Here is a 14,602-nt window from a genome sequence, read left to right as displayed (position 1 = left end):
GGCCGGGGAGGGGTGGGAGCAGCACAGCACCCCAGACACTCACACCAGGCTGCTGGTCCATCACCTCACGGGAGAGGTGCAAATCCACATGGGAAGACCACAGAAAGGTGAAGGCAAGGAATGTGGCAAGTGCCACAGACTGATCCTCAGCCCAAAGCTTCCTCAGTGTTCCATGCTCTGTCACAAAACACAGCAGGGCTGTATTTTCTAGGATACCAAATGGCACCGGAAAAACATCACCACTGACACTTCTGCCTGCAGATCATAAGCACCATGGGATGAAGCAGTGGTGGGAAGCTGAAGCAGAATCTGATGCTGGGGGGCAAACATCCCATGGATTGTGCATCCCCTGTCAGAAGGCACAGCCTGACAAAGCACACGGCTCCACACCGGCTCTTGCACATGGACGTGTATTTTAATAAAAATAATTCTGTCAATATACAGCAGAATGTCGATTTTTTTTACCATATTTCCAGTATATTTTCATAGGCTTTTTCTCAGTTAAAATCCCCCCCCCGATCCCCTTTTTGAAGTTTTCATGCGAAGCGTCAGATAACTTAATTCACAAATACTAAGCTTAGACTGAACCAATGTGCACAGTTTGTGTAATGTCCATTTAGCCAACGTTGTACCAAAGAGGAGGAGCTCCCTTCCGAAGGCGATGAGGAGCCTGGAGTGGCACAGGGAGATCTGCCCGGCGCCGGCCGCTCCTCCGGGGCTGGTGGGAAACCTGCAGAGACCTTGCACCCCGTGCTCCAGCCGAGCATTTCATACCTGAGTTTGGAGCAACCAGCAGGAGAGGAGTTCACTGCGTGGTGGGCAGGTCCTGGGGCTTGCCCTGCTGCGTGCCAGAGCTTCAGGTGCTGGCAGCCTCCTCCTGCCTCCCCCAGCTGCAGAGCCGTGAAGAGCGCGCACAGGCGGGACCGAGGGACAATCCCAAGCCAAGCCCTGTGCAGAGTCCTTGGTCTGGAATTCACCATAATTGTATTTTTTGAATTTTCTTTAAAATCCAGAGTATCCCCAGAGCTGCTGCTGTTTCTCCTTTCTCCACGTTTTGAGCCTGTGTGGAAGCCCAGCCTGCAAAAATCCCTCTGTGCTCCCTTCCGGAGGAAGGATGCAGCTGAAGTCCTCCCGAGCAAAAGAGGTCTGAGCAAGTGCCTCGACCCAAATGGAGTGACCAGGGTCTGCCTGGCCAGGGGACATGGAGCAAGGAGCAGAGGTTTGCATGGCCTCCAGGAATCCTTCTGTGGCGATGTGAGTGTAAATCCCTCATGGGACTCGAGGGCTTCCTGCAAGCAGGAGAGAGTTAAGCCTCCCTCTTGGAAAGAAAACAGCTGGCAGGATATGTGCTCCTCAAGTATGGATGATGCCCTGGCTTGTTGGGCACTGCTACGGCTCAAGCTGCAGGCTCTGAGCTCTGTGGGATGTGGGGAGAGGGACAGATATGCCCTGACCAGCCATCCATCACCTGCCACCTCTTGTTGCAGGGAAGGATGGTGGAGAGCAGCCAGTGCTGCCCACGAAAGAGGCCTCCAGGTTCTCAACTGCTCCCCTTTCCTCTCAAATCTGCTGTAGCTCCTCCCTGGCAACACTTCCTCCAGCTCTCTGATCTACACAGCCGATGCAACAAGGCTCACAGCCACCTCTGTCTCTTGAGTAAGAACTGCTGGACTGCAGTTCCCTCCACCACTCATTCCTCATTCCTGGCATGTCCTTCCCAAGTCTTTCTGCAGAAACACCTTGGGACAGACACGTACAGCTGGAGACCCAACACTAGCTCTCTACAACAGACCTACTGCCTCCCCCACCCACCACTCAGGCTGCTCTCACACGGGCAGGGTTGGAAGTTGCTCCTTCTGCAAAGGGGACTCCTGGGTGGACCAGGGCCTTTTCAAGGTGTTCCTTCTCTCAGGCTGTGACCAGCTCCACGGGGCCTCACTGCACCCAGGACTGGAGCACGATGGACCCCTCTCTCCACCTGCTGCCCCATGGGGCAGTTCAAGTCTGCACTCTGCTTTTTCATGGGAAGAGCTTCCCAATCCTGCCTGGTGCCCCACACAGCTTCACAGCATTTACAGGCTGCTCTACAGCCTGACTGCCAAGGTTCACCCTCTCAATCAATGCCACAAGGGCAGAAGAAACTCTGAAACTTGCACCTAAACAACAGCTGCTATGTATTAACACAGACAGGTACCAAAGCACAGCAGCAATCCAGCCTGGTTTGCTTTGCTGAAGGAGGGGATGGTTCATCCCTGATGCCCAAGGTGGAAAATTACATACTCAATCCCCAGAACTAGTTCCAGCAGCTCTGGTTGCTCCAGTTGTTCAAGGGAGACTCAAGAACAAAGCTATTTAAAGAATGGTAAAGATGCCTTAATAAAACGTGAAAAACAAGGACACAGCTTGAGGACAGGTTGAGATGTCACTGTGAAAAAACAGAAGGAAAAAGGAAGCATATGGAAAGATCCTAGGTGAAGGTAACCATGAGGAATGATACTCCTGGAGGGGCCCATCTTCCACACCAGTCACAGCTGCAGCTCCCAGTGTCCAAACCCCGTTGGCAGCAGCACAGTGAGGACAACCAGGATGCTGGAAACAGCAACAAGCTGTAGCACCCATAACCAACATATCTTTTATGTGTCCCAGGGCAACGAGTTCCAGCTCTGGTACCCACAGGGAGCTGGAGGGGAGGGGGTGCAGCCACCAGACAACCTCCCCTCAACAGCTGGATGCTGCATATTGTCCAGTGCTTCACTTGGGAGCCCCTCTCCATTGTGCTCCCTGCACACAAGGGCTCAGTTCCTAACCAGACTCCAGAAGAACAGCAGAATTGCTGCAGCCAGACCAGCTGCAGGCTGATGGGATCCTGTATGGTGACAAAAAGGGACCGTTGTGCCCGGATCTGCCCCTTTAGGCCAGCGTGGCACAGCAAGCCTGGGAAGGGCAGTTGGTGTTGCCTTGCCTGTGCTCAACACAGACACGAGCCACAGAGCTGGCCCTGGTTTGGAGCAGCTCCCACAGCACCCAGCAGGCAGATACCACTATTGGTGGTCATGCAGCTGGGAGAATACTGGGACTGTGGGAGGCAGAGAAGCAAGAAGGGAGAGCTGGTAGCAGCGAGAAGTTTTCCCAAAACAAGCTGGCTCTGAGAGCACATTGAAGGATGCATGGGAAACAGACCTCTCTACTCATAGGAGGGCTCATCTGAGACCTCATTCAACCCTCTAAGTCTTGAATTACCTTTTGTTAAATATCTGCTAGGGTAGGCTCATGGAACATCCAGAAGAATCATCTGGAACAAGATGGTTCCAAGAGGAACAGGAACCAAGAGGAACAAGATTTGGCTCCCCTGGTACAGGAGAGATGTCTACAAACTTGAATGCATCCAGCAGAGGCCACTAAGATGGTCACAGGCTGGACTACCATGTGTATGAGGTGGATACACCTCCCAGAAACCTTTATCCCAGACACTCCAGTGCACCTCACTCCAAAGCTCCCCCAGTGCATTCTTGATGCTCTCTCTCACTGCTCTGGGGGAACAGCATGAACCCTTCTCCACAGGGAGAAAAGCCTGGTGATGCAATTCAGCTCCATGAAGACGTCTCCCCAGAACCCCTGAAGGACACTTTAACCAAGGCTCCAGGTCTGGAGTTCCCAAAATGTTGTTCTCAAAAGGCCACTTAACAGTCAGGGCATCAGGCTCAAACCCAAAGCCCAGGATGTGCAGGGCTGCTGTTCACCACCCTTGAAAACAGGTTTTCACCAGGTCCCTGTGAAATGTTATCCTGAGAGGCCCTCACTGCAGTGCTGAGCTTGAGGAAGGCAGGTGGAGTGGCTGGTGCCCAGAGCACAGAGATGGAGTGTGTTTGCCACTCTGTAGATCACAGCTCTGGGTGGTGCCTCTGGACTGATCAGGGGAGAGCAGAGACCCTCCAAATGCGCAGCCACAGCAGAGCTGGAAGAGGTTTCTCCTGGGAGCAGTGACCAGGTTGCTCGAGGTACTTGGAATAACAAATCCCAACTTTTATAGAAGTACTTTTGAACTGCATGTAGCCTCTGTTTAGGTGGACAGCCACGTTCAAAGCTGAAGACTACAATTCACTTTAGTTCTCCTTTTTAAAATTACTGCAACAATCCAAACCATGTTTCAGCCAACATGAACCATCAAAGAGCAGCCAGGGAGATTCAAAGGCTTTGAAATACAACCTGGGAAAAGCAAGCCAGAAATCCCATCTAGGAATCAGGGGTAGGTGGAGGCCCACACCCCACGACACACTGCAAACAATGCTTATCTTCTCCATACTGAGTCATGGCCACGTTAGTCAGAATCTGAGCAGAAACCAGTAGTGAAACCACCAGATCACGTGCAATAAATGAAAAAACCCCAAGTAACATTCATCAGGCATTTCCTGGCACCAGAATAACCAGATATCTAGGAACATCTCTTGTTTTGGGGCTTTTTTTCAATAGTGAAAGGGAAACCAAAATAAAAAAAGATGCCCTAGGACAGTCAGCACAGCTTTGCTGGGAAACCAAGTGGGGCATTACTATGACACAAGATGAAAAGTCTTGGCTTAAAGAAACCACAAAGAGAAGGAACCCCAAAACCTCAGAAAGAGATAAAGATAGTGTTGCTACAAAGATGAGAAGTCTGATTGCAGCCAGACTGCTGCAAGCTAAACAGGGACCAACAGCAAAGGATGTTGCCAAACGTGAAAGGCAAAGCCAGGTACTGAGTTTTTCCAACCTCAGCACCCACAATCAGCCCAGCAGTGTGCCCTAAGCCTGGGCCTAAGGAATGAAGAGCCTGCAGGAGAATCTCACCAGGCCAAGTTCACACACTGCTTCAGGCTCTGGGGCCCAGTGGGCTGGGACAGGCAGCCCTGGCACGTTTGGGATCAGAGGCTTCAGAGAGGAAACCCGTCCACCGAGTTCTCTCTGTCCTTGCAGCAAGGCAAGGACTGCAGGCTGGGGCAACATCCATCTGCAGGCCAATGAGCAGAGCTGAACATCAACAGATGAGCTTTCAGGCACATCAGGTGTCTCCCAGAGTTGACAAGAAGCCCCAGATTTCCAAGTTAAATTCCTTCTGCTTAGTGCAGCCCTCTGCCTCTGCCTCCCTAGAAAAAGCCTGTGGTAGGCAGAGCTCCCTCTGCTTTTTTCAGCTACACGAGTTAATCTGATAGAAATATCTCCTCCATCTCCAAACCTCCAGCTGTTTTCTTAGGCCACCACGGCTCTAGCACTGCCTCTACACACTGTACACCTTCACCAAAAGGTAGGGACAGCATTCCCAACCACCTCCAACACCATCTGCACATTCCCTGCCACAGTCATCTCCTGCAGTGCAGGAGACACCCAACCCCTGCCCTGCCTGGATTTCAGACCTCACGTGCCAGCCACAAATCCAGCCTAGCTCAGAGGTCACACACCACTTTCCCTTCTCAGTGGCACACAAGCCCTCTTGCTGCTTCAATTCCTGGCACAGGCTAACCTCCATTTTAAGGGCAAACCTCATCCCAACCTGTTCATCTTTCACTGAGCCTTCAAAAAAAAAATAAATTGGTGAACAGCAGTAAAAGTCATGTTCAGTTTGAGCTCCCCCGGGTCCTCCCCAGAGCTACTGACCTGAAATTCATTTGGTGCAGAACTGCAACTCCTGCCACGCAGCCAGGCTGAACCTGCCACCTCTTAATGGTACAGCAGAGGATGCAAAGCACATGCTGGTGCTGCCCACAGCCTCTCCAGGTAACAGTACACACTCAGAAACACACACAAGTGCTTTGGATGCTTGGTATCACTCGAGTCCCTGGGCCTGACACCACAGCACAGACACATCAGTCCATCTTACTTGGAGGTTACTCACCCACAGATCTTTGCTGGTCTCCTTTGGGCCTGAAACTTCAGTAATTATCTTAGTAATCCTTAAAGAAACATTGCTGCTCTCTCCTGAATGGCTCAGGCCGGGCAAAGCTGGTACTGACCCCAACTCACAAGCTGATGTCAGCATGTCCCACCTGAGAGGGTGAGCACAGCTCAGCCCAGGCTTCTCAAGACACTTCCAGAATTCAGAAATGCTCGTTTAGATCAGTGTTATGGGGATGTGGGGGCAGGAAATACTGTTATTACTGAGTCTTAGTGCCAGAGCCCTCCTACACGGAGAAAAAGGGGGATTTGTTAATTTAACAAAAAACTGTGGGCCCAACGGGGCAGCACCCATAGATGTTTCTGGCAGGCTCACACGACCTGCTTCCACACATGCAGTGGCAGATGACTTCATATTCACCAGTCCTGTCCCTCCAGCTGCCAGGAGAGCTGGATTTAACTATTTCTCAGGGTTGTGAGACACTTCTACAGCACAACCACTAACGCAAGGCAATGTCTTCTACTCTTCCCACTCACAAAGCCAAATTCGAGAGCCTTGGGCTCTTAAGAGAGGCACCACAAAGGACCAGGCTCCTCCAACACTCATCATTAGTGTGTGACAGGACCTACCTCACCAGGTCTCCTGGGGGGTTGTACGATGTGTATGTCTGGGACCGAGTCTGTGGGCAATAAATACATCAATGACTTTGTGGAGGTGGAAGAGACCTTTTTAATAAACATGATTCAAATAAAATAAAATAAAAAAAAAAATCCCTCTGAACTGCCACTGTGAGAAGAGTTCAGATAACTAGCACAGAAGATGATGCTGTATGTGCACGATGGAGGGAGAAGGGAAGAAAAGAACAAGCTGTCACCAACTTGATCAGCTTCCTCAGTAAATCAGCATAAACCAGCTCAGCAAAACTCTCCAGATAAAATATCGGTGGAACCATGAGAAACAACTCAAATCAAAACAAAGAGAAATCCCTACATCAGAAGGCGCTACATTAGAATAACCAGCGAAATACTGAGTGCTGCTGGAGCCGCAGCAATGGCAGGGACACAGGTGAGATCTGCCGGTCGTTCCTGGGGTCAGGAATAGCCACACAGTGAGGGGACTCACTCAGTCCTTTCACAGGCAGTGTTTGTGTGTGCTAGAGGGGGTGTCGGTGGCAGGGAGGTCAGGCTATCGAACGAGGTGGTGGTGCAGAGTGGCAGCAACGGAGGGTGAAGGGCAGCACTCAACGATATCAACTCCATCTTGCTCTGTGTTAGTGCAAATAGTCGTCTACTCTGGCAAAGGAGCAGGAGCCCAAGCCCACACGAGCCATGAGCCGCAAACACTCCGAGGCCTGGCCCAGGGCAAGCATCAGCGGGGGCTGCTTTGGCAGGTTCTGAGATTCTGTGGGGGCAAAGAAAGAAATCCGTTCAGAAGGGGTGTCCCAGCTGTGTGCTGGCTCACCCACACTCAGGTCCCTCTCAGTCCCCACCGGGCACCCAGCCCAGCATCCCTGGCAGGAGGTGCTGGCTCTGGAGGGAAGCTACTCCTTGAGTTCTGCTGGCTCTGTGCTGCTGCTCCTCCTCATACCCCCCACCCACGACACGTCCCACAGCTCAGCAGGGCCTTTGAGAGAGCGCTGCTGTGGTGGCCGGAGCAACAAAAAGGCAGTGAAGCTCCTGCTGATGCTGTCTGCCAGAAAACCCTCCAAGCATGAGAGATCAAAGCATGGAAGAATAAGGAAAGGCAGGAGAAACTGGCTCCCAGTAAGAGCATGCTCTCCACCTCTCACACTTGTGCAAGGCTACACAGCAGCCCAAGCCCTGGACAAACTCACTCACTCGTCTCTGCATCTTTACAAGTGCAAGCACGAGGGAACCCTCAGCTGAGCTAGACAAGGTGTCCCGTGACCTGTGTGATGAAGCATGTCCAGACACCATCGTTCATGTCTCCCTGGTGACAGTTCTCAGCAACTTGTCCACACTCCTCAAGCACTGACAAACAACTGCTGGCTGCCAGGGGAAGGGATTCTCCTTCCCAAAACATGTAATTTCTGTTCCTCTACTCAGTCAGAACAGCTGTTCCTTCTCCCAGAAGACAATCCCTAAATCTCCTTCTGGCACACTCAGTGTGAGGTGTACAGACCCCCTAGGAAATCCTCCTGGGCACAGTGAGCCAGACTGTGCACAGGAGCCCAGCATGGGTTTCCAAGACAGAGAATCTGTCCAGTGGACAGTGTCTGGCTGCTGTGGATGGACTGGGGAGTGTCCTGCAAAGTTACCTGGGCAGTGACACAGCATGGGCATGACCTGGTGACAGGTTCAAGGGCCCTGCCTAGAATGAATCAATCCCTTTGTCACAGACTGGTGGCAGGCCATAACCTCATTATTTCTCCACTGTGGGTTTTTCTGTAGCTGAAGGTGCCAGGAGGATCAGTAAAGGCACAGCAAGACACTGAGGGCAGCAAAGACTTCCATCATGGCAGGCCATTGCATTTACTACACCAGGTTCACGATGGGGGCAAATGACAACAAGCTGTTGGGCCACGGAACGTGCTTGTCTAAGGAAAATGGAAGAACAGGCATAAATGTCCAGCTCTGAGGACACAGAGGAGGGCAACAGACTGTTCATACCTGGATCCAACCATCCTGCTGACACAAAGAGCAAAGCTTATCAGAAAAAGAGGAGCTGCCTTGACAGCTGAAGAAAACCAAGCTATAACCAGATCTCTGCACAGAGCAGGGTCCTCTCAGTGCAGTTGAGATCGTAAGGGAAAGAGCAACAGGGCCTGCCCTGCAGGGAGCCAGGCTCTCTGAGATCTGGCAGCCACAGCAGAGGGTGGGAACACACAGAGGCAGTGCTTGAAGGGAAGGTAAACCCTGCCTGCATTTAACTCTGCATGTTCAGCATGAGCTCAAAGGTAACTGGAATTATGGCTCCCCTCTGCTTCAGAGCCAACACTATGGAAAACGGCTTCACTCATGAGGTGCTGCAACAGAGCAACTGCATTCCCTCCCAGAAACTGGGATGGTGCCAGGACTGAATTCTGCCAACCCACACAGCATGGAGAAGAACCCTGGTAATGCCTGCAAAATGATTCAGGTGGGTTCAGAACATGAAGGAAGAGGGGCAGGAAATGCATCAGAGATCTTGGTGCAGGGGAGGAAAATCCTAAAGAGCATCCTTGGAAGCAGCACTGAGGAAAGTGCAAGGAAGGGAGCCAAAAGAAGAGTTTCTCAGGGGGATCCATTCTCTGCAGGCTTCCCTCCCACCCCCCTTCCTGCATCACTGCCCTGACAGTCCCCAGCAACAGAAAGAGAGGCCAAAGCTAAAAACAAGAATTCCTGAACTTTCCCTAACACTTGCAGGCTTGCCCACCACAGGACAGCCTTTGAGAGCAGGTGTGTCCAGGGGAAACAGCTCCCATAGGAACCAGATCTTACCCAATATAGCACTATTGAGAGCAGCACACACAGGTTCCCTCTGGATGGGGTCCAGCTGTTGGCCAACGGGGCAGTTCCAAGGGTCTGAGTAAGCTAACAAGCTAAAGGCGTCCTGTGTGAGAGAACAGAGAGGCACAGTGAGGTCCTGCAAGGCTGCAAACACACAGGAGAACCAAGTCCATCAGCTGGGGCACCTCCTGCCATCACCACGGTGACAGGTGCCTACCTCCTGAAAAGAAATGGCCCTTTTCTTCTTGGCAGCAAAGGACCACACTGGCCCATCAAGATAGTGGGTTAAAGAGGGTGCCCCCTCCACCTGGCAGGGGAGCCAGCACAGGAAGGCAGGTAGAGTGTCACCTGGAGAGAAGAAGAGCATGCAGTTGCTCCAGGAAGGCAGGCAGGAGCTGTAGTTCTCCTCTCCTGTGCTGAGAATTGGGTGTAGATGCTCTACGTTCATGGTTTGACCTCTGATCCCCACGCAGGCCCCCTCTTCCTCAGCAGGTGCAGAAGTGGGGGCTACCCAGGGTCTGCAAGGGAACCCACACCCCCAGTCCCGGCCCAGAGAACTGCTGCAATGCAGCACAAGGCCCAGGCTTACCTGAAGCATCTTTTTGTGCACGGTGTTCTTCCCATATTCTCTGCAAAGCTGCTCGCTCAGGATCTGCAGCTCCCGCCCAAACTGGATCATTCTCTCCGTGGCAGCGTGGTTCCCTCCACAGAGCTGCCTCTGGGGACAGCTGTCTTCTGGAGGAAGGGCAGTGGAGAAGGAACAGTCATCTTTCTTTCCTCACCAATGCCTGCTCTGTGTCATGACACCCACAAACTCCTTCCCCTTCTGGAGCAGGTGGCTGCTCCCCGCTCTAAGTTTACCCCAGTGGAAGCTTTCTGTGATTCCTGCACTACAACAGCCAGCTATGGGCTTTTCACAGTGCCTGATAAGTACAGGAAAGATTTGAGCTCAGTTTAATGCCAGAGGACTACCTAGAAATCAAGTCTCCTGATAAAATCCCAGGAGCTTGCAACTCCAGCTGTGTTACCCTTCCATGTCTGTAATACAACATACACAACACAGAAATCCCTTGGTTTAACAAATCCTGGACTCAGAAAACTTTCAGTCAGACATGCCAACACCACCAGCTTCCCAGTATTAGTGGCCACAAGATCCATTACAACTGGAGGGATCCCCAGTTTCAGAGGTAGTGTGGCGGATCCATCCTCTCCCTCCTGGCTAAAGCACCCACAAACAGGACAGTCACAGCTGACCAGCTGTGCTGAGACACAGCCCAGCTCAACTCCCCAGCTGGCACTTCTGCCAGGACTGCTCTGAGCTGGATTTCATGACCAGCACTGAACAAGCCTTTGACTCCTATTGCTTTCCCTGCTCCACAACATCACCAGCACTGCTGTGAGAGTGTGAAAAGCCAGACTTAGCTTTAGTTCCAGGACAGATTCATTTTCCCCATGGAACAGGCACCTTGAGAACTCCATTCACTGGGTGGGGAAAGAAGCCCAAAGTACATGTTCTACTCCCCACTATCCAATCAGAGTTTTAACTCCTGATACCAGCTCTTTTTATTTCCCTTTACCCCTCCTGCCTCTGAGGCCCTACCCATGCTGGACTCATCCGTCTGCAGGATCTCCTCATGTTTGTAGGTGCCATTCATTATCCTGGTGGATGAATTTTCCAGGACTCCGTTGGGATAATGCTCAGCCTCCATTTCCATCTCGCTGTCACTGAGGTGAAAAGAGGGAAGAAAGGTTAGATGTCTAAATTAGAAAGGGAAGAAATTAAGAGCTCATGTGCCAAATGGTGCCCAGCAATGGCCAGCAGACCAGGAAAGGTGCCAGCTGGACTACAGGGAGCCAGATGGTCTAAGTCAGTGTAGCAAAAATTGTTGCAGGCTTCTGAATACAATTTATGAAACAGGTTTCTGTTCTGGAAGTGCCTGTCATAATTCCAGGTGCAGAGTGCTTTGCATTTTCCCTTCAGGAAGCGTTCATCCCTGGGACAGCAAACAGCAGCCAGACAATAGATAACACACTAACAGACTGCACAGGAGGGGAATCTTGGCTAAGCCCTCAGTCCTTGCAGAGAGTGCAATACAGAACACTTAAATGTTCAAGACAGCAGGCTGGGTGAGACTGCTGAATAACTACTGATTAGAGTGTCTAGACAAACCCATGGCACCAGTGTAATGGGACAGCTTGGTGTCTGAAACAGGAGCATCATAATATTCCTTATGAGACAAGCCTCCAAGCCTGAGCCACAGAAGGGAAAATGGAACGGGTTTGTGGCTGCTGGGAATTGTAGTGACCTTGTAGATACCAAATATTGCTCAGAAGGGCAGGACAGATGACCTTCTAGCTCCTCAGAAAGCAGACTGAGCCCTTTCCCACCATCCCACTCTCACTCAGGTGTCTCCAGCGGAAAAAAAAAAAATACCTGGTTTCTTGATTACTCGTACTACTGTGCTGCTGAGATTTGGTAGAATCTGTAGAATTGGACTCAGAGTAGTTCACAGATGAGGGGGAAGAGGAGGAGGAAGATGAAGATGATGAACTCAGTGCTGGGTATTTACTGTGACTCTGTTTGCTTTTTGTGGACATGACTCCATTGCTACAGGTTGGACTATCTGCTCCTGAAAGCCAAGAAGAAAGAAAAATAAGACCAGACTGACAATATTACTCTGCTGTGATGTCAACAATTTGGCACAAGAGGCTTTGCTTTCCTGACCTCCTCTCACCACTGCATCAGTGAGACACTGAGTCACTGGTGGCTGCACTAAAGGGCCGCCTTCAAAATGTTCTTTATTCTGGAAAAAACCTGCTCTGCAGATAACTTTGGGAAATAACTAATGCAAAACCAATTCTGCAACAGTGTAGAGACACACATGTTAACAGTGCATCCCCTCAGCTGGGTATCAGAAAGGAAAGGAGCCACAACCCCATGTAGCGCTACAGGCTGGGGACAGAGTGGCTGGAGAGCAGCCAGGCAGGAAGGGACCTGGGAGTTTGGATTGACAGGAGGCTGAACATGAGCCAGCAGTGTGCCCAGGTGGCCAAGAAGGCCAATGGATCCTGGCCTGTGTCAGGAACAGTGTGGCCAACAGGTCCAAGGAAGTGATTCTGCCCCTGGACTCAGCGCTGGTGAGGCCACCCCTGGAGTGCTGTGCCCAGTTCTGGGCCCCTCAGTTCAGGAAGGATATTGAGGTCCTGGAGCAGGTCCAGAGGAGAGCAACAAGGCTGGTGAAGGGACTCAAGCACAAGTCCTATGAGGAGAGGCTGAGGGAGCTGGGGCTGTTCAGCCTGGAGAGGAGGAGGCTCAGGGGAGACCTCCTCACTCTCTACAACTCCCTGACAGGAGGGGGGAGCCAGGTGGGGGTTGGTCTCTTTTCCCAGGCAACTATCGGTGAGACAAGAGGGCTTGGTCTCAAGTTGTGCCAGGGGAGGTTTAGGTTAGATATTAGAAAGAATTTCTTTCCAGAGAGGGTAATCAGACATTGGAATGGGCTGCCCAGGGAAGTGGTGGATTCTCTGCCCCTGGAGGTTTTTAAGATAAGACTGGATGTGGCATCAGTGCCATGGGCTGGGAACCACAGCGGGGTTGGATCAAGGGTTGGACTTGATGATTTCAGAGGTCTCTTCCAACCCAGCTGATTCTATGATTCTACGATTTCATGGAATAATGTCCACCTCAGACACCTGCTCTTCTCACTGGGAGACACAGAGCACACACTTACCGGTACTGTGAATGTGGGAGTTGCTTGATCCGTGTCTGGGACTGAGGCTGGGGGACCCGGGGTAGCTGTCCTGGGATCGGGGGCTGCGGGCACTGAAACAACGCACTTCACTGTCAGTGCCGTTCACCATCTCCACGAACTGCCGACACCTGGATTCATAGGAGGGAAGGAGGGGAAAAGGGTGCGTGACAGCCAGGATGCTCTGCACTGAGCCCCCCTCAGCTCCTGAGTGGAGAAGTCCTAGAAACTGCAAAGGAGTTAAAACTCCTTCGCTTTCAAAAGGACATTTCAGACTCCCGATGCCTTTGTGAGTGCTCTGATAAAGCTACAGGAAGGAGGAGTTCAGAAACTGCAACTTTGATGCTAATAGTTGTTGAGACATTCCCAAAAAGCAAGTTTAATTCCACTGTGCTAAGAAGAAACTGATCCTCTACAGCTTTCACCTCCACCTCCTCTGCAGGTACTCCAAAATTCAACTGTGGGAGATTTTTTTCAAGGGGAAGATACTAAATGTGTCAAACATCATAGGTCCTTCCCTGCTCCATCAACCTAAAAACACTGGTGGCCAATGGAAAATAGAGAAGAAAGAGTAAAAAATTCAGTGACAGTGAGGACAGCTCCTCATTTATCTTTACTGGGAACTGTCCTCATGTCTCAGAAGGGTGGGAGAACCGCTCTGTACAGCTGGAGAACTGGAACATTTTTTCCTTTAGTCTCTACCCCACACAGCCTTTTCCATTCATCTGCCTTTTCAGGAACCTTCACAGTGACTGCCACTGCTCCAGCAATGCAAGTTCTCCACAAGACAAGTGAAGACCACCTGTGAAGGAGGTTCTGGCAGTCAGCAGAGCTAAAACTCACCCAACTCTGCCTGACCTCATGAGGCAAAGCCACACTGGGTCTGAGCAGCAACAAAAGGGCTACAAGCACTATACAAAGGACTCCCAAAGGGAATCTCAGCTGGAATTCAGAGCAATGTGTGCAGCTGGCCTGGATGTCTGGGCAGCCTCTTCTCTCCTGCATCTACACATTTCAGAAGTAGAGAGTATAAAGCTATTCATACTTACTTTAACATGAAGAGCAGGTTGGGGTTATGTTCTAGGAGGCCAGGATAGAGCTGCTGGGTGGCTTCTATAGCCTCTCCCACTCTGCCTGCTAATACTAGCTTCTGTATTCCTGAAAGCAAAGGGAGACCTGGTGACACACAGGACCAGCCCACAGGAACAGCCAGAAGGGCTGTCTCACATATACCACCCACCTCCCCACAACCACCTTGCACAAGGGCTTGGGAGAACTGGGGACCATATTTTGTTTATTATGGATTAGGGCAAGGAAAACCATGTGAAAATGAGGGAGGATTTCTTAGCAGCACAAAAACACCCAGAGCAGAAGGTTTTGAAGGATGTAGTAGGTGAGCTGGGGTGGGGTGCTCTGAGACTTTAGTCCTTTAGCCACAGAGCTCTGCAGCAATGGGAAAGAAAGCAGGACATGCCAGCTGGATGGAAACAAGGAGGCTGCTGGGAAAATGACAATTTCAGAGGGAAGCCCCTAAGTCA

The 14,602-nt window shown here is 51.3% G+C and overlaps 1 protein-coding gene across 3 annotated transcripts in view; it reads right to left on the bottom strand.

Annotated features, from left to right (window-relative positions):
• Positions 1 to 394: 394 nt before the first annotated feature.
• The window catches only part of RANBP10 (RAN binding protein 10), a 68,412-nt gene continuing 54,204 nt past the window's right edge, over positions 395 to 14,602 (bottom strand). For 2 of the 3 annotated variants that reach the window (XM_027685267.1, XM_027685268.1), the window contains exons 7-13: positions 14,114 to 14,222; positions 13,047 to 13,195; positions 11,750 to 11,945; positions 10,916 to 11,040; positions 9,905 to 10,050; positions 9,307 to 9,418; positions 395 to 7,267 (exon numbers count right to left, since the gene is read on the bottom strand). In XM_027685267.1, the coding sequence (XP_027541068.1) occupies positions 7,137 to 7,267; positions 9,307 to 9,418; positions 9,905 to 10,050; positions 10,916 to 11,040; positions 11,750 to 11,945; positions 13,047 to 13,195; positions 14,114 to 14,222 (968 nt within the window). In that variant the 3' untranslated portion in view covers positions 395 to 7,136. The remainder of the gene's footprint in view (positions 7,268 to 9,306; positions 9,419 to 9,904; positions 10,051 to 10,915; positions 11,041 to 11,749; positions 11,946 to 13,046; positions 13,196 to 14,113; positions 14,223 to 14,602) is intronic. The other variant, XM_027685266.1, reaches the window with a different exon arrangement.

Source organism: Neopelma chrysocephalum, unplaced genomic scaffold (genome assembly GCF_003984885.1).
Source record: "Neopelma chrysocephalum unplaced genomic scaffold, ASM398488v2 Primary Assembly neopelma1_68b, whole genome shotgun sequence".
Taxonomy (NCBI): Eukaryota; Metazoa; Chordata; class Aves; order Passeriformes; family Pipridae; genus Neopelma; species Neopelma chrysocephalum.
Note: the sequence above shows the minus strand (reverse complement) of the source record. Positions and strands in the feature narration are given on the sequence as shown.